At 36.3% G+C, this 18,670-nt stretch overlaps 1 protein-coding gene across 1 annotated transcript; it reads left to right on the top strand.

Annotated features, from left to right (window-relative positions):
- Positions 1-12,003: 12,003 nt before the first annotated feature.
- On the top strand, positions 12,004-16,111 carry LOC111812195 (pyrin and HIN domain-containing protein 1-like). The gene is made up of 3 exons (XM_023699801.1): positions 12,004-12,181; positions 13,352-13,488; positions 15,689-16,111. Exons 1-3 carry the CDS (start codon positions 12,004-12,006, stop codon positions 16,109-16,111), a joined length of 738 nt encoding a protein of 245 aa, XP_023555569.1.
- The last annotated feature ends 2,559 nt before the right edge of the window (positions 16,112-18,670 follow it).

Genomic DNA, 18,670 nt, shown 5'->3' with positions numbered 1-18,670 from the left:
TAACAATAAGCTTGTCTTCTGGATGGTTAACAACCTAAGTTTGCAGACCAAAATTAGAGAAAAAGGAAGGCTGCAAGGAAAGCCAACATTTTGGCCCTAGCCTTCCAAGGTCAATTAAGACTCGGGACATATGAGAACTTGTACTGTTACGTCATGTAACTCGGTAGTGTCCTAAATTTTCTGATCGAGGAGATTATGGGGCTAAAAAGGAAAGTGATTGGTGATGTAGAGTGTGCCTAAGGAGAGTCACATGGAGAGAAAACACTCTTTCAGGCTTTCACAGAGAGCACATTGGCCAAGCAATGGCCATGACTCATCCACGTGGCTGACACTGACAAACATTCTGAGGTACAGGATCTCAGGATAAACCCTGAGGAGATTTCACTGACCTTATCAGACCCAAAAGCTACAACTCTTGTTGCATAGGTCCTGCTTTACCTTGTTCTTAACCATCCAGCAGAAAATTATGAAAACGAAATATAAGAAGTAAAGCCATGCTATTATGTTGAGCTGTAGGAACTCAGGTCAACAATTTCTGACATTGCCAGTCAAGCGGAAGACCCAATACTATTATGAGCTACTGGACTCTTTTAGAATATTTTGCTGAGTTTACACACCTATAATATTCAAATCACGGAACTTGAAGAAAAAGAGCATACAGATGAATGTCCATTTTGTATCTGTGTATTCAAAGTGGTTAGGATAGATATATAGTTACATTCTCTTAATGAGTAGAATGATTTGTTCTAATGGTGCTTGTAAATAGGATCTCAAGTCCACGTCTTGTACAGCAATTAACCACTAAGAAGAACGTATGCAGTGTGTTAATTATTGAAACTGTCCTACCGATTTGATTTGAAACTGTCTCATTGCTATTTGTTTATCAATAAAATTATGGCAAAAAAAGAAAAAAGAAAAGAAAAGAATTTATAGCACAGTAATTTAATAGAAATCCAGTATAGTGACATGACAGTGACATGACAAACATCATGAAATAATACTAAGTAAAATGCACAACTGGACATAAATTTTTATTACATACTTGATTCCCATTTTAGTAATCATGAGAACAAACGGACATACCTAGTGGAAAATTTATCATGTTCAGAATTATTCACAACATTTTTCTTGTCATTTTCCTCAGTATATTTCATTTTTTGTTTAACTTCTCTCTATATCAAGTACAATAGGCAGTATTGTAGTCATGGCAAGACAGATTCTGAAATTCTAAAAGTTCAATAATTTTTCCCCTTCGTGGCAAAAAATAACTGCCAGCTGATGAAGTCAATTAGAAACATTTATATTTCATATGTTTAAATTTTAATGACCTTTTTTCTAGCCTGTTATAATATTTCTGGTGTACTTGAATAGAAAGTGAGATCATAAATATTGGCTGGGAGGTAACTCTATGGAATAAGTGCTTGCACAGCACAAGGTCCTGAGTTCGATCCCTGATACCACCTAAATAAATAAATAAACATATATTGATGTCAGAATTTTTACATATATGATAAATAATTTTAAGTTTAGTGATTATATTGCTTTTTTCTGAGTCATAAAAATGATTATCACCTTGTTTATTTAGTAATTGACAGAGATACTGCAATACCTACCATAATATGTGTGATTTTTCTTTCAGTTCTTTAAATGTATACTCATGCGAATATACTCTATATTTTATATTTGGCAGGTGTACAGCATGTAGGCAGAACTTTATGTAAAGAAATATAATTATATAACTATTTACAGTACCATGAAGAATCATAAAGTAATAGGAAATGAAATATACTTATCATTGTAAAGATACATAATTTAGGTTAATGTATCTCTGCAAATTGAACTTTTGTCATCATTTGATATATGATAATACATTTTAATCTTAACACTTTTTGTCTTTCAAACTACTTTACTATAGGCAAGTAACATTCTTTTACTTTTTGGATAATAATTTGCTTAGCATTGTTCCTGAATCAAACAAAGCTTTGTTAACAACATCTGGGCAGACGTCTTAAATCTTATCTGATCATTTATTATGCACATGGGTAAACCCTTTATGCAGATGCAGACTGGCTTGTACTGCCTTCCCTTGAAGTTATGACCTCCTGCATTCCCTTCCTTGACCTTTGCATTAATCTTGTGCCTGTATCTGATGCTTTCTGAGAAACACATTAGTGAGGAGTCCTATTTTATCTCTCTCTGCCCTCCAACAAGGTGGTATTTCCTGTGTTTTTTCTCATTCATCACAACCTGTTTTTAGGGCATAAGCATCCCTGGTCAAGTTCACTTCAGTTACTTAATTTTGGCCCACAAAAGTCCCATCTTTGCTATTTATTTATTTATTCATTTATTTTGCTAAATATCAATTCCAAACAATGTTACTGTGTATGTCATTTCCTTTCAAAACAAATTAGGTCTTTCTGTTAGACAGTAGATTTTTTATGTTTTTCTCTTTAAATAGCATTTTTATGTGGTCCTACAGTTTTGTTATAGAACAATTTTTCATGCAAGACCAGTTGGGAACAACTCTTCTACACGTGGAGGCCTAATTTTATTTAAAAATTTAAAATCCAACCCAGTCCTAGCCCAGGTCCGGTGAGTGTGTGGGACAGCTTCCTGCTACTCTGTGCCAGCAGGACCTACTAGTGGTCCCAGCCCAGGCGCAGCGTGGGTGAGACCCTCTTCCACCCCCTTGGGACACCCCCCAACACTCCACAGCACCTCCCCCACCCAGCCTGCCGAGTAGGAATTTCTTCCGCGTTCCGGGAACCCTTAGACCCAGTCCTAGCCCAGACCTGGTGAGTGTGTGGGAGAGTTGCCTCTACCCCCTACTCCAACTTGTCCCCTCTAGGCTCAGCTCAGGCCTGACATACAGGCCTGGGCTGTTACCCTGCAGCTACAATCCCTGCAGAGAGTGTAAAGGACAGAACCACCCAGCTAGTCCAGGAGCAGAACATCTTGTCAGAAGGGGCACAACAGGTTCACCCCCAAGGGCAGCAGCAGGAAGGAGCTGAGCACAGCAGCCAGACCCAAGCCAGACACAGCTGGATAAATCCAAACTTTGTAGATCTGAACCTGAACTTCAGTATGTGCTAAGGTTATGACTACAACGAAGATCTACAACAAAGGTCAGAAGACAGTTCTACACAAAATGATGAGAAGGAACAAAATGCAACCTCAGCACCCAAGCCCACCCGTAACAAGTGCAGAGGACACTAACACAGAACATATTGGGAATCACACAGCTGAAAGCAATGAATCAATGGCTTCTGAAATAAAAAAACAGCTGCAGAAAAGTATAGAGGAACTCAGATTGGAAATAAAAAAAGAAACCCCTTAATTAATAACATCTGCAGTAAAGAATCAAATGCAGAAACATATGGAGGAAACCCAGTGCCCACCCAGAACAAGTGCGGAGGACACTAGCTCAGCTCAAATGCATGAATTAATAGTGTGGATAGTAAATAAGCAACAACAGAGATATAGAAGAACTCAGAATGCAATTATTTTCTGAAATAAAAATTTAAAATCCAAGTATGGCTGAGCTTATTTAATGCACACAGTCTAAATACTGTGCTTTTAGAACTTCTATTGGGGTTTGCGTCACTCAGCCACAACCAAAACCAATAATACCTGTACAATAAAATATATGAATGTTCTCATTAAAATGAAATGAACAAAGGTGGTGCATAGCCTTCTGCCATCTCACATGCTACAAACTATTAAATAATACAGCAAGAGTGATGTCCTTCAGAACACAAATCTTTAGCCCATGGTTCTGTTTTATTTGACCTTAAAAGAGACTGATTACAACAGAGAAAGAATGTATGTACCTGCCCAGAGACCTTGGCAACAAAGTCTGGAACACACCTTTAAACAGGTAAGTGAAACATCACAAAACATCTTAGCAAAAGAACAAGACCAGTGAGATGTCCATTATGTCTGGAGAAAGAACAGAAAATGTAACACAGGTGCTATCTCTGTGGGAGAGGCCTCTGCATAAAATATGTTTTCAAGCATGAAGAAGACCCTTAGCATCACAGTTGGAGTAACTTTTATTTTTATTTTTATTTATTTTATTTTTTTTTTGAGGAACCGGGGATTGAACTCAGGCCCTTGCACTTGCCAGGGAAACACTTATTCCACTGAGCCATCTTCCCAACCCCGTAACTTTTATTTTTATTTTAGAGTTTTATTTGTATTTTAATTGCATTTCATAGAAGAATTGGTTTCTGTTGTTACATTTAGATTTTGTAAACAGTTGATTCAGGAAATGATGATGTTCACTATAAATATACTAAGTATTAACAGTGAATTTTTTTCATCAATATTTTATTTCCACCTTAAGTGAACATTGTATAATATAATGAGAATTTATGAACAATAAAGCAAGACCCACAAAGCTGTCAAGTGTGACTGGCAAATATACAGAGCAAAACAATCCCACGTACTATCACTGTAAGCAATACCTGTGTGAGGAACATTTTCCTTTCTCTCTTTTTTTTTTGCAGAACCGGGGATTGAGCTCAGGTCCTTGCACGTGCCAGGGAAGTGCTTGTTCCACTGAGCCATCTCCCTGGCCCCTATTTTCCTTTCAAGTGTAAATATTGTTTTCAGTGTTCTAGTTGAAGTAAAGATTATTTTAATTGTGTAATTTTATTTGTATATTTATGGTAATTCATATTAGAATTTATTCCTGTTATTTTTAAATGTGGGGAACAATAAGTTGATGTTGGAAATATTGAGGTGTACTGTAAATATTTAATATATTATAATTTCAATATTGGGTTTTATTTCAACTTAAATTAAAATTTTAATTCATAGAAATAATTCTATAATATATAAAAATAGTATATATAAATACATATGTATATAAATTATCATGTGTAAATATTCATAAAATAAAATATTAGTCTCTACAAATGTACATATTTATAAGGGAATTGTTATTTCAGAAGTGTAAACTTATGTAACCCAAGTTTAAAAACCTAAGGAAAACTCTTCTGTCTCAAATTTAGACCATTTTTTAATGCCCACAAGTCTCAATATTTTACTTCTTGACAATCAGGACCTGATATTTTAAACACATGAGTACACAGAAACATGTATTAGAATGGGTATAAATGTGTTCCTTGGACCAAAGATTCTCAGCCCCCTAAACTAAAACATAAAAGAAAATGCAATTCAGATAGCTCTTTTCCATTGCTTCAGTCATGTTTTCTTCTCAATCTGCCAACACCCAATATTGTGCAAATCTATTAGGAAATCTAAAAGCCAGTTCCTGTTTTGCTTTTTGTTGAGTAAATCCAAATAAATTATGTGTTTCACTCATTTGAGGAAGCCTTAAAACGAGATGTATACAGTTACTTCACTTTTATTTGGAAGATAAAGAAATCCATCTTTGATTCTCAGTAGCAATAAAGGGGAATATTAAAATCAAAAAGTAGGAGTCTTGAAATGAAGGAATTATAAAACTGGGAGGGTCCTCATTAAAGCCTTCCTCAGAAGTTATCTGTGCTAGATAAAATCAGCAAATAGATAATGGAAATAGCAGAGATCAAGATGGAGAAAAATACATGCTATAGTTTGACAAATTTAATCTTCTGCAAAGCTCCTATTAGACCTTAATATCTGCAGTCGTGATGCAGAGTGGGGACTACTGGGGCACGTTTCATCATGAAAACTGTTCCCTCATTAATGAATAATGACACTATATAAAATGGCTTATGAGAGAGAATTTTCTTATTTTTTCTCTCTCCAATGTGAAGATGGAGCAAGATGTTCCCATCAAATGCCAGCCTCTTATTCAGAGTACACAGGCATACATTACAACTAGTGTGACCTACCTCCCTTTGCTGTGACCCAAGACTTCCTGTGTACAACTTTCCCTAGACTAAATCTTTGACTATGTACCAGAATGAAGTGGTCTCATTCATGATTTAACCTGAGCTTTCTTTACGATTGGGTAGATCATTATTTTTTCATCATTCCTTAGGCATCAGGAATGTGATAGTTATTGGCATTATTTTGTTTCATATACAATAATCTGCATAAAATTGAATATAGAGTATTGTTCTTTTTTATCAGTTTGCTAACATATGGCACTTTCTGTGCTCCATCAAGCATATACTGTCCAAAGATAAAATAAAACTGCAGTTTTATTATGTCAATGGCCATACCATTATTTTAGTATTCTTCCAGATTTTTCAAAGCTATCACACTATGCTGTGATTCTCCATAATACAAAAGGCTAAGTAATTATGAAGCTAATCATTGAAATAATTCACTCTACTAGAAGTCAAGAGGATATCTAGAGCAACAAGTGTTTGATAGAGCTACACATTTATGACTTTGTGCTCCATCAAGACCGATGGTGGTGCACTTTCATGAAGAAATTGAATGTGTCACATTATAATTAACAAGGAGTGATATCCTAGCAGAAACTCCCCTGTCCAGGAAATGCATTCTGGTAATGTCAACAATCGAAATCCTTCTGCCACTGCAACTCTGTGAGTAAGCCCAAAGGGTGAGGTAGCTGGAAAGTGCCTCCTGCTTTTAGTATTAGTTTCATGATCTCAAGTTTCTTAGGCAACTAAATATCTGTGTGTAAGATTGAGGTATTTCAAATTTCTACTACTGGAACTTCTTTCATCTACTGAGATCTGTATGAAAAAATAAAGTACAGCTAAGCTGTACCTTGTGGTGATCACTGAGGTATTTCAGGACATCAATTGCAGTTTCTCTGGTAGAAGAAATTGAAACTTAACAGTAGGGGTGAAAGCCACCTCATATTTTATCTGCATTGTGAGCCAGAGAACTCTCTTCAGATTATTACATGTCTCGGGAAGGTATTGTTTTTCTTGGTTATGTTTAGATATCTTTGATTTTCTTAGCATTTCAGAAGATTAAAGCATCTTGTTTTTCAATTTCTAGTACACTTACTTTCTTTTGAAGCATACCAAGTACTATTTCATGCATTGCTAAAAAGCTCAAGTTCTAGGTCTCCTGGTGGAAAGATCTGCAATATGATAATCTTGCTTATGGTTTTGTCTCCAAGAAATCCATAGTATAACAAAGGAAATCACTATTAGTTTTTCTGGTTTCTGGGTGTAGAGAGTACAGTTAGTCTCAGCTGCATTTAAATCACATGCAATAAGGTGATTCTGATCCTTCACTCAGGGAAGAAATAGATGTGCTTGTTCCTCCACAGTTTGCAACAAATTTTAACATTTTTGGAATGTGAAGTAAGCAATCTGTGTACGAAATGGCTAAAATTGGTATTTGGAGCTAAGCATTGGTTTTCCTGACTGAAGAACTTATAGAACTTATTAATATGGTATTACTCATACAAAACATAATATTCCAATTATTTAAAAAAATCTATAATGAAAGCTGATGTACCTGCTTGGGAGTTGAACATTTTGCATTTTGTGCTATCTGATAATACTTTTTATCTTATCGGAATAACTTTTATCTTAAGGCTATATTAATATAAGCAAATGACTTTCACTTATTTAATTTGCATAGTAACTTGTTTTTTATTTCCCCCATTTAAATAAGCTTTTGTTAACAACATATGGCTGGGGATATAGCTCAGTAAAATAAGTGCTTCCCTGACAAGCGCAAGGGCCTGAGTTCAATCTCCGGTTCCACAAAATAAATAAATAAATAAAATATGGGCAGATGTAATATATCCAACTTGATAATTCATTATCTATTTGTCTAGACTGTTTAATGATTGTAATTACATTCATTGACTTGATTTGGCTCTCTTCCCTTGATTTTATTACACTTCTATATTTTCTTTCTTGAAATTTCAGTTAAACTTGTACCTGCATATTATGCTTGAAGAAAAGTCTTTAATGGTGTATCCTATTCTATTTACTTCCATGATCCACCACATTGATGGTTTGCTTTGTTTCTGTCATCAGAACCTGTTTTTTAAGGCATAAACCCTTTAGACAAGTTTGTTTTCATTGGGCTTTATTTTGGTCCACAGGATTCATGGCTTAGCTCAAACTTTTGTTTTGTGGAATATTACTTCCAATCAATATTCCTGTCTTTTCCTTTCAAAACTATAAGACCTGTATTATCAGAGAATAAGTCTTTATGCTTTTCTGTTTAAATATCACATTTATGTACTTCTAAATATTTGATTAAATATTTTTCACACCAAAGAGACTGAGAGCACCTCAGGTACACATGTAGAAAAAACTTTTAGAATTCAGAATCTGAATTGCAGAAGACTACTTGATACATATGTCTTAACTACTGTATTGCTTGTAATTCCAACTGGATCTGGACCACCATGCCACAATCAAAGCTAATAATATTTTAACAACAAAATATATGAATATTCTCATTTAAGTGATATATATATACAAAGATTATGCATAGCTTTCTATCATCTGACATCTGGTTATAATTCATAGTAACATTGTATTGTCACAGTCAAAATCAAACATTTCTGTTTTTAAAACATTTTGGCTTTGGTTTGGTAATAGATATTAGATTTTGGTCCAGTAATTTACAATAATTATTCTTCTCTAACTAATGTGTTTTCCTGTTGAGAATTAGTTTCAGTATTATACTTGAGTCACTGTAGGTGATGTGATCTTTATTTATTGTGGCTTATACACTGTTAGTTTTGCATTTAGTACTCTTCAATTTCACTCACTACAGTGTGTATTTATATGGATTTTTCTCTTCACTCACTCAATGGGTTTTTCAAGCTGAAGATTTCCTTGTTTACTTAAGGAGGAATCATTTCCTTATCAGTTGTCTATAAAATAAAATTATTTAGTGCAATTTTGAAAAAAGAAGGAAGCAATAAACACATTCAGAAATTTCTTTTTCCAGTATCAGGGATTGAACTCAGGATCTTGCACTTGCCAGGCAAGCACTTATTCTACTGATCTATCTCCCCAGGCCCTTAATGTGTTTTCTTTACTAAATTTTTTATTTATATATTTGGTACAGGATCTCATTACACAGCTCATTCTCATAGTGATCCTTCTGTTTTCAGCCTCCCCAGTGCTGGGATTACAGGCATGCGCCACCACACCTGAACTCGATCACAGATTCAGTGTGCCCCACAAGCAGGGTCAGTGGGGCATGTGGGACAGGCATCAAACCTTGGTCCCTGTGCTTGCCAAAGAAAACACTTAGTCCAATGAGCTATCTCACCAGCGTAGAAATTTGAATATTTTAATTACACAACAGATACACAAACTCACAACTTTTAGTTTTTGCTAAACTAAAAGCATTTGTAAATTTATCAACAAATGGGAAGCCATGTCATACACTATCATGAAGAAAATGCACAGGAAAGGTATAATACAAGTAAAAGGAAAACAAGATCTCAAGGACTAATTAATCAAGAGAGGGGAAGTAGAAGAGCTAGGAAACATGACAATGTCAAACCATACAGTTATATGTAGAAGATGGGCAAGGCAATGATCCTGAGAATCTCTGGAAGATATTTGAATCTAGCAGTTAACTGGAAAGATTCTCACCCTGACTAACTATATATATTGATACCTGTGAACTAAGCTACTGCACTGCAGATGGTAATTTGTAATAGTAGTTTCATGCTTGGAGTGCCTGTCATTCTGGTATTCTGAATATGGGCTGCTTGTCATGACATGCCAGTTGCTACTACGATGTCTCTTGGGTAGATGGATGTTCAAGAAGAAGGGAGTGGTGAATGAAAGCAAGAGACAGGAAAAGGAATATTGTGGGGCTGTCCTGCTTCAAAGTTGTATATGGTGAGATTTTTGGACTTATGTGCAAACATGAGAAGTATATAATTCTTTATGCCTATTTTTAAAATATATTCTAATTTATAAATGTTTTTGTCATGTTCTGTAGGGACTTAAAGTTCAACATATCAATACTTGATGAAAAATACCTGTTCCATATTATGCCTAACATGTGTGATATGCAGACAGATAGTGAGCTTAAGCTTGACAGCCTAAGTTGTTTGATAATAACAATAAGCTTGTCTTCTGGATGGTTAACAACCTAAGTTTGCAGACCAAAATTAGAGAAAAAGGAAGGCTGCAAGGAAAGCCAACATTTTGGCCCTAGCCTTCCAAGGTCAATTAAGACTCGGGACATATGAGAACTTGTACTGTTACGTCATGTAACTCGGTAGTGTCCTAAATTTTCTGATCGAGGAGATTATGGGGCTAAAAAGGAAAGTGATTGGTGATGTAGAGTGTGCCTAAGGAGAGTCACATGGAGAGAAAACACTCTTTCAGGCTTTCACAGAGAGCACATTGGCCAAGCAATGGCCATGACTCATCCACGTGGCTGACACTGACAAACATTCTGAGGTACAGGATCTCAGGATAAACCCTGAGGAGATTTCACTGACCTTATCAGACCCAAAAGCTACAACTCTTGTTGCATAGGTCCTGCTTTACCTTGTTCTTAACCATCCAGCAGAAAATTATGAAAACGAAATATAAGAAGTAAAGCCATGCTATTATGTTGAGCTGTAGGAACTCAGGTCAACAATTTCTGACATTGCCAGTCAAGCGGAAGACCCAATACTATTATGAGCTACTGGACTCTTTTAGAATATTTTGCTGAGTTTACACACCTATAATATTCAAATAACAAAACTTAACCAAAAAAGGGTATACAGATGAATGTCCATTTTGTATCTGTGTATTCAAAGTGGTTAGGATAGATGTATAGTTACATTCTCTTAATGAATAGTGATTTGTTCTAGTGGTGTTTGTAAATAGGATCTCAAGTCCACATCTTGTACAGCAATTAACCACTAGGAAGAATGTATGCAATGTGTTAATTATTGAAACTTTCCTACCAATTTGATTTGAAATTGTCTCATTGCTATTTGTTTATCAATAAAATTATGGAAAAAATTTAAAAAATTAATCATAGAACACCCAAAAAAAAGAGAATTTACACGTGCTAAGGAGGTCCAGAGGCACAAGACTCAGTCCATCTTTCAACTTTGGATGTTTCCAGAAGACAAACCTTCAGTTGAATCTTAACATGTAAGAGGGAAGAAATGAAGAAAAAAAAGTTGTAATTTTTTTGAGTAAAAATAAGCAGCTTGTGATGACATAAAGCATAAGAAAGAAATGTGTGTTATACATTTCTAAAGAATCACATATACAGAATACAAAAATTAGAAAGTTAAAGGATATAAATAATTTAAGCAAATCTGTTAAGCTATACTAAGGAGGAAGGAGGGGTTTATATTTTGCTTTTACAAAAGATTGAAAGAATTGTTGAAATATTTCAATAAGATTGATTTACAGCTTACAGACATAAAATTGACTATTCTTAAATGTTTTTATGAAACACATCAAGCAACAATTAAAGTAATTCCAACAGTTTGACTTCTAACATGTGACAGTGATGACAGAGGAAATGGTCCAACAGCACAGGATGCAATGCAAGAGATTGTTAATAAAGGGCCAGGTGAACAAAATGATCCCTTATGAGAAGAGTCAGGAGTGACGAGATTCATACTAAGCATAGGGTTCAAACAGAAAAGAATAGAAACAAAGACCAGGGACTCTGGCACTAAATTGCCTATACTTTAGGCACTGTAAGATCTATTTCTAGATTTTCTTTCTTCATGTCACTACTGACTCAGTTGATCATAAATGAAGAGAAACTTCTTAGCAGTGTGTAATGGAGCACTTTTTTGTCTATGTTTCAACAGTGAAACAACTGGTAACTATGTGACCCCCCTTGTTTGAGATACCTTTGTGACTGTTGAACATGCTGTGATATAAATTGTCTATGTAGGCTTATGTGATTTTGAAAATAGCCTGTGTACAGTTATCATGAAGCATTGTATGACAATTTCTTTTGCAGGTTCGCCTATCATTTGAAAGATGGAAGATAAATTCAAGGAGATTTGTCTTATGCAAGGCTTACATCTTCTCAGTGATGTGAACTTTGCACTGGTAAAGTCCTTAATTGGCAAAAAGTTAACACCTCAACAAAACTTATATGAAAAATATGGCAGAATTGAATTTGCTGAACAGACAGCAAAATGGCTTAAAAGTGATTGAATTTGCTGAACAGACAGCAAAATGGTTTAAAAGTGATGCAGGTATGGAAAAACTGATAGAATTGTTCAAAGACAAAGAAGAGCTAGAAGACTGGGTTAAATTTCTCAGAGAACTGAAGTCAAAAGGTAATAGTGTGTTGGGCTGGTGAGATGGCTCAGTGGTCTAAGGCACCTACTTAGAACAAGCTAAGCCAAGCAAGGCACAGGGACCTCGGTTCAATCCCCCAGCACCACATGCCAGCCCGCCTGCCCCCTGGTGGGCTGAGCTGGCCACACACACAAAAATAAATAAATAAATAAATAAATAAATAAATATTAAAAAAAAGGTAATAGTGTGCACCCTCCCTAACATGGACAAGAACCCCAACTTGGTCATGTTGTCACTTCCCCTGCATATTCCTCAGTATCTATAGCACTCTTAATAGCTCAGGTGCTGACAGAGTGACAACCTAGACAGCATCTCTCCTGCACAAAGTTCTAGCATACTTGAAGAGTATTTGAACCAGGTCACAAAGGAAATAAAAAAGCAGATTAAAATCTTGACACTCCTAAGGCTTCTGATGCATTGGAAAAATTACAAGAGTTAAAATTAAATATGGAAGAATTATACGTTTTAAAATTAATGCATTTGAAATAATTAGATAAATAAATATTACCTCTTTAGGTTATTTCATTATTCATATCTCTATGGCAGAAAATATGAGAAAGTGTGTAAATAACAACCTGTGTCTCATAGTTAGGAAGAAATTCTCTACTATAAAATCACTTGGTTTAAAAAATTGTGTAAGACTGGGCATAGTGGTGCCTGCCTATAATCCCAGCTCCTAGGAGGCTGAAACAGAAGGATCACTGTGAGTCTGATCTAAGCGATGAGACCTTGTAGAACCTGTGCTAAATACATGGAAAAAATTATGTAAGATATATAGTCAGGTATCTCACATTATCACTGCACACCTGAGAATAAAATTTTTTTCAGTTTCTCAAATTTGGTAAAGCCCTCTATGGATGGTGACCTACTCTTAACATTATGAAAAATTTTGATTCTTAAAAGAACACAGGATATGAGACAGGTTCATGAAATCGACAAGGTGCGAAGGCTGTTCTAAGTGTCCCTTGGAAAAGCAAGAAAGCACTGAGGCTGTGCTTATGGCTGGGAAGCCATCGATGGCTGTCTCGCAATGAGGAGAAGAATCAGAAGTAGAGGAGATGGTCTAGAGTCACAGAAAGAGAAACAAAATTTATTGACATCACTATGATCTTCCCCTCATGGTATTGCATTTTATTTTGTACTATTAGTTCTAAGGGAATGCAGAGAAAGAGCCAAAAGCACAGGAAAAGAAAGTCTGCAGAAGAAATCCAGTACTATTCAATGTATGATCAACACAGATGTAGAATCGCAATCAGAATCAGAGATGGATGCACCTGTGTCGAAGGTAGGCTGGCTGCGCTCCTGTTGTCAAGTTTGCTCCTGCGGCTCTCTCATATGTTAGCTTTGGGAGAACATTTAGTTATTTCTTAGTGACAATGAGGTTCAGTGTCAGAAAATCCAGTTTTTGTTTGCTCATTTTGTTTAATGACTCAGTTCTCTTTACCATGTATTGTATAACTCCTTTTGGTAGAAATATAAAGCCGTTATGGCTTGTTTATTCTTGCAAAAAATAACTTTCAATTTAGCAAAATTGTTCACCAAAGCTTATATTTGTATTCAGTCATTTTAATATTACATATATATATATATATATATATATATATATATCCAAAAAGTATAATTTTCTTCCATAATGGAAAACATTACATGTGCTTCTTTTTAACCCGGTCTGTTAAAAATCATTAATATCTTGAACTTAAAATTATTTGAAATTATATCTAACCTATCAGTGGAAATTAAAATTAACAGTATGCAAAGATTGTATGTTGATTCTCTACATTATAGAATAACAATATATTTTTTGACTTAGAGTTATTTTCAGTATTCCCTATTCTTTCATGAACATAACAAAATATATGCACCCCAGATTCTCTTTTATAATAAATATAGGGTTGTATTTTCTTCACTAACTATTGTGCAGTTTTACTCCAAATGTTGAGGTCACTATCATGAGGTTCTCTGTTACTGCATAAATTATATGGGTAATGAATTTTTCATATTAGGCACAATTTGACCACCCAAAGCAGAAGTCAGTGTTAGTCACCCTCACTTACATAGCATGGTCTGCATCATTTTTCAGGTTTCAATCACATTGCTGATCTACAGAGGCAGCTTGCCTGGCTCCACGCCCTGGTTCCCAGAACTCCCATGGTTGCATGTACATTTGCTCTTCAGATCATCAGCCTCTTGACCAACTCAAAAACGTTCTCTAAAACTGAGGAAATAGTGCAGGCCTCTGTATAGACAGGTGTTCAAAGCCAAGGTCCTTAAGGCCTACCTTCCATTTCTATGAGTTTCCTCAATATCTACTATTTTAAAATCTGAAGAGTGTATAGTCTGGACTTGGTTAGCTCAAGAAAGTTCTTGAGGTTTTGGGCCAGCCAGAGAGGTCAGTGGACTAAAGAGCCTGCTTAGGCAGAGCACCGTGGCCAGCGTTCAACACCCAGCATGTTGTGCTGGCCCCACCCTTGGGGCATGCTGAGACAGTGGTTGAGACTGGGTGTGGTGACTTGTAGCTGTAATCCCAGTGCTTGGGAGACTAGAAACAGGAGAATTACTACAAGTCAGATCTACATAGTGAGAGCATATAGACCCTGTAAATTCTGTACAAAATACATAAAAAAGTTCTTGAGGTTCTTCCACTGGCTTCCCTACTCACCCTCATGCATAATAGCATTAATTTCTTGAAAAGGGCTTTGTGATTTGACTCTTTAAAAATCCCCAGTTTTCTAGCATTAGAACCAGCTAATACTACTTTTTTCATGTCTTCTTTTAGATAAGTAATGGAAAATCAGATGCTTTTCCCTCATTCCCCTAATTAAGATGTGCTTTGAGCACGGCATTGAGCCTGAGTTGATGCTCACTAGTTCATCACTATCATCTTAATTATGATTGTGTTTTTTGTGTGCATAGAAGCAAAGACAGCAATATATACCCAGTGAGTCTTCTGAAATATGTAGCTCCCAGCCATGTCCCTTCTTCTTCCAGATCATGGGCCTCATGCCCAGCTCAAAAATGCTCTCCTGAAACTATGAAGCAGGCATAGACAGGTGCAAAGACAGGTGTTCAAAGTAAAGGTCCTTAATGCTTAATTTCATTTGCATTGATTCTCTTCAATGACTGCTGTTACTCAAGCATAACAGCTTCTAGCCTGGACCTGTCCAGAAGAGGAAAGTTAGTGAGGTACATGAACTAGCTGCCTTATTAATCCTCATGCAAATCAGCACTGATTTCATTGAAAGGACTTTGTGATTTAAGTCTTAAAAACTTCCCATTGTTGATTCAGATTAGAAGCAATATGACTAGTTAACACATTTTTTTCATTTCTTCTATGAAGTAAGTAATAGGACATTAAACATTGTTTTCCCTCAGTCCCTTAAATAAGTTGCTCTTTAACCATCACTGAGCCTGAGATGTATCTCACCAGAAAGTCACTGAGTATTGCCTTAATTGAGATTTTGTTTTCTTGTGTAATGTCCAAGTAGAAGAAAAGAGTTCAGTGTGTACCCAGCGAGCCCTCTGAAGAATGTGGTTCACAGCCAGGTTCCAAAGCAATGATGGTGTTGAAGGTGACAAAACCATTTACATATGGAATTGGAAAAGATGAGAAAATGCTTCATGCCATCATGGCTGATGAACAGAGACGCATCCAAGTCAAAGTCTTTGACATAACAGTGAAAGACAAGTTCATCCCCAACACTGTCATCGCCTTATCAAATTATGTTACTCAAGATGGGTTCCTGGAAATACACAAATCCAAAACTGTGTCTCATGTATGTGCTGACCAAGGGATGAACATCTCTTGTTCTTATTATGCAAAAGATAATTTAATAAAAATTTGGATTCAATTTAGGCAAACCTGTTTGTTTTCTGAGTATATTTCTTTTCCAGTTGGTTTAAAATTTTAATCACCAGGGATCACAGGACAATCATCTATGAATGGAGGAAATATTTTCTGCTGAAAAGAACATCAACGCTACTCAAAGCAAATCGAAATTAGCAAAACTAGTCTAAGAAATTCAGAACACAAGGATGCCTGCTTTCAGAGAACTACTGCATAACAAAGCCACAGTCTATAACATAATAATGTAAACATTCATGTAGATTTATAGAACATCAAAAGTTTGGAATACAAATCAAACATACAAAATGTAACTGCACACCTACTGAGGCAGACACAGATGCACTGCTCCTGGGTTCCCCAGTTCTGATTTCATCCCAGTACAATCCTCCAAGCTTTCCCTTGCAGCAGACACAGCAGGAAGTGCTTTTGCTCCTGCACCCATTCTCCTGGGTAATAAGGATCCCCCACATAGCATTGCCATTTTGGCTCCACCAGTCCATTTCCTCCTCTCCTCTCTCCTGTTCCTGCTCTTCCTGAGCTCCTGCTGGCTAGGAGTAATCAACACCTTTCCTGGTCCTGAGCAAGGGGCAGGGTGTGACTCTGAGACAAGTATTCAGGAAGGGATACGCAGGGAGAGAGGCAAGAAAGGAGGTATGGCCTTTGGTTCTGTAAGGTAAGTCTCTATACTGTAAAAATTTTTCACAACTCCAGATTTTTAGAGAAGGGAAAATGTTTGAGCAGTTGTACCCCAACTGATTTACCTTTATCATTCTTTTTTATAAGGCAATCAAACCTCGGGGAAAAAAACAGATAAAACCACTCAATTCTGATTGAAATGTTGAAATTTATTGAAGTCCTAAAAGCCTGGATGCTGCTGTTAATGATGCTGATGGAGATAAGATGCAAATTTAACAAATTATCTAAGATCCAAGTTTAGGAACAAAATATATCGGAAACAAGTTTGGAAGAATGTCATGTATGAACCAGCTATGAGATGGTGATCATAGTGCATGCCGAAAATCCCAGCGTTTGGAGAAGTTGATGCTGGAGGATCAAAATATCAAGCCCAGCCAAGTCTCTTCCTAATTTAGAGATATAGAAATATCCTGTCTCAAAACATGTTTTTAAGTTTTGGGTCGAGAATCCTGGGTTCAGTCCATAGTACCATAACCAAAAACAGATAAACAAAAAGGAAACAAAGAAATAATATGGTCAGAAACAAAAGAAGAAAACAAAAAAATGAAACAGAAATATAAAAAAAGAACAGCTGTTAAGATGTAGATTTTTAGAAATGCTTGCTTGTATGTGTGTACACGGTCTAACTATGCAGTTTGGACTCGTAGTGATCCTTGTGATTTCTGCCTTCCTAGTACTGAGATTATAGGCTTGCACGACCACGCCCTGACTCCATCACCGGCTCAGAGCACATCGGGGAGGGGGGATCGCTGAATGTGGTGCCAGGGATCAAAGCCCGGCCCCTTCATTTACTAAGCAAACGCTTAGCCAACTGAGCTGTATATCACAGGCCTTACAAATGCTTTTTAACTTATTCCTTCTTTAGTTTTTTCTGCTTGCTAAATCCATATTTTTAAACTATAGCTTTGATAATTTGAAAATAATAAACATTTATTTTTAAAGCATTGCTTCTCAAAGCTTCTATTTACTCTATGTTTCATGTTCTCTTATGCAAGCAGTTTATGGCCAATGAACCAGAGTGGTGCACCCAGCCTAAGTGGAATATTTCTATTTATACTTTGGGTGTGATGCTTAAGCACTCAGCCTGGTGATACATGACAAGCTGTGTGTTGAGTAGAGAAACCAGAATAAGGGGCAGGTGGGGACTGAAATCCAGAGTGAGTTTCAATGGCAAGGACCTATGTCCTGGGAGGGTTAGTCAGGACAAATATATCTTTTAAGAATTTTTCTCCTGGAGGAGACATAACAGGTAGTGTGTCTGCCACTTGATTGATGTTTGATGATTTCTAGGAATGTAGTAGAGTGACAGGAGACATTGTGACCCTGTCTGTTGTCAGATATGTGATTCCTCTCCTTTACTCAAACAAGAGTAGCTCCACAGTAACTCTCCTACCACTAACACTAGTTCTCCCTTTCCAGGGGGTGGATCCATCAGGACTCTGCCCCAGACACATCTGCTTTAGGCCAAGACTGAAGTTAACAGAAGCCAACATGGGGAATACTGTTAGCTGGTATTTTGCAATTATATCTGTCACTTAGTCTTCACATTAGTTCTAAATGTTTCATAGGATTTTCTTTTCTTTCTTTTTTTTTCTTTTTACTCTATAATAATTTGGAAAAACAACAGACATGGAAAATCTGTTTTTGAATTATATCTAGATAGTAAATTAGAACTTGATTCAGAACTTTGGCTATTTGAATTTGATGTCTATAGTTTAGAGGAAAAAGTTTGAAACTGAAGAAAAAAATTGGTAAACAGAATAGAGAATTTGTCAGCACATGAGGAGACCTAAGAGAGATTTGCATGGGGGCTGGAGAGATGGCTCAATGGTCTAAAGCACCTACTTGGAACAAGCTTGGCAAAGCACAGGGACCGCGGTTCGATCCCCCAGCACCACATGCCAGCCAGCCCCGCCCCCTAGTGGGC

Source organism: Octodon degus, unplaced genomic scaffold, assembly GCF_000260255.1.
Source record: "Octodon degus isolate 3935 unplaced genomic scaffold, OctDeg1.0 scaffold00116, whole genome shotgun sequence".
Taxonomy (NCBI): Eukaryota; Metazoa; Chordata; class Mammalia; order Rodentia; family Octodontidae; genus Octodon; species Octodon degus.
The sequence above is the reverse complement of the archived record's forward strand: the minus strand, read 5'-3'. Positions and strand labels throughout refer to the sequence as shown.

Excerpts from the sequence above, each read along its gene's own strand:
- LOC111812195 (XM_023699801.1), top strand. The coding sequence starts at position 12,004 with ATGGCAGAATTGAATTTGCTGAACAGACAGCAAAATGGCTTAAAAGTG. Across the intron at positions 12,182-13,351 it reads CAGAGAACTGAAGTCAAAAG|TTCTAAGGGAATGCAGAGAA; the intron begins GTAATAGTGTGT and ends TTGTACTATTAG. Across the intron at positions 13,489-15,688 it reads TGGATGCACCTGTGTCGAAG|AAGAAAAGAGTTCAGTGTGT; the intron begins GTAGGCTGGCTG and ends ATGTCCAAGTAG.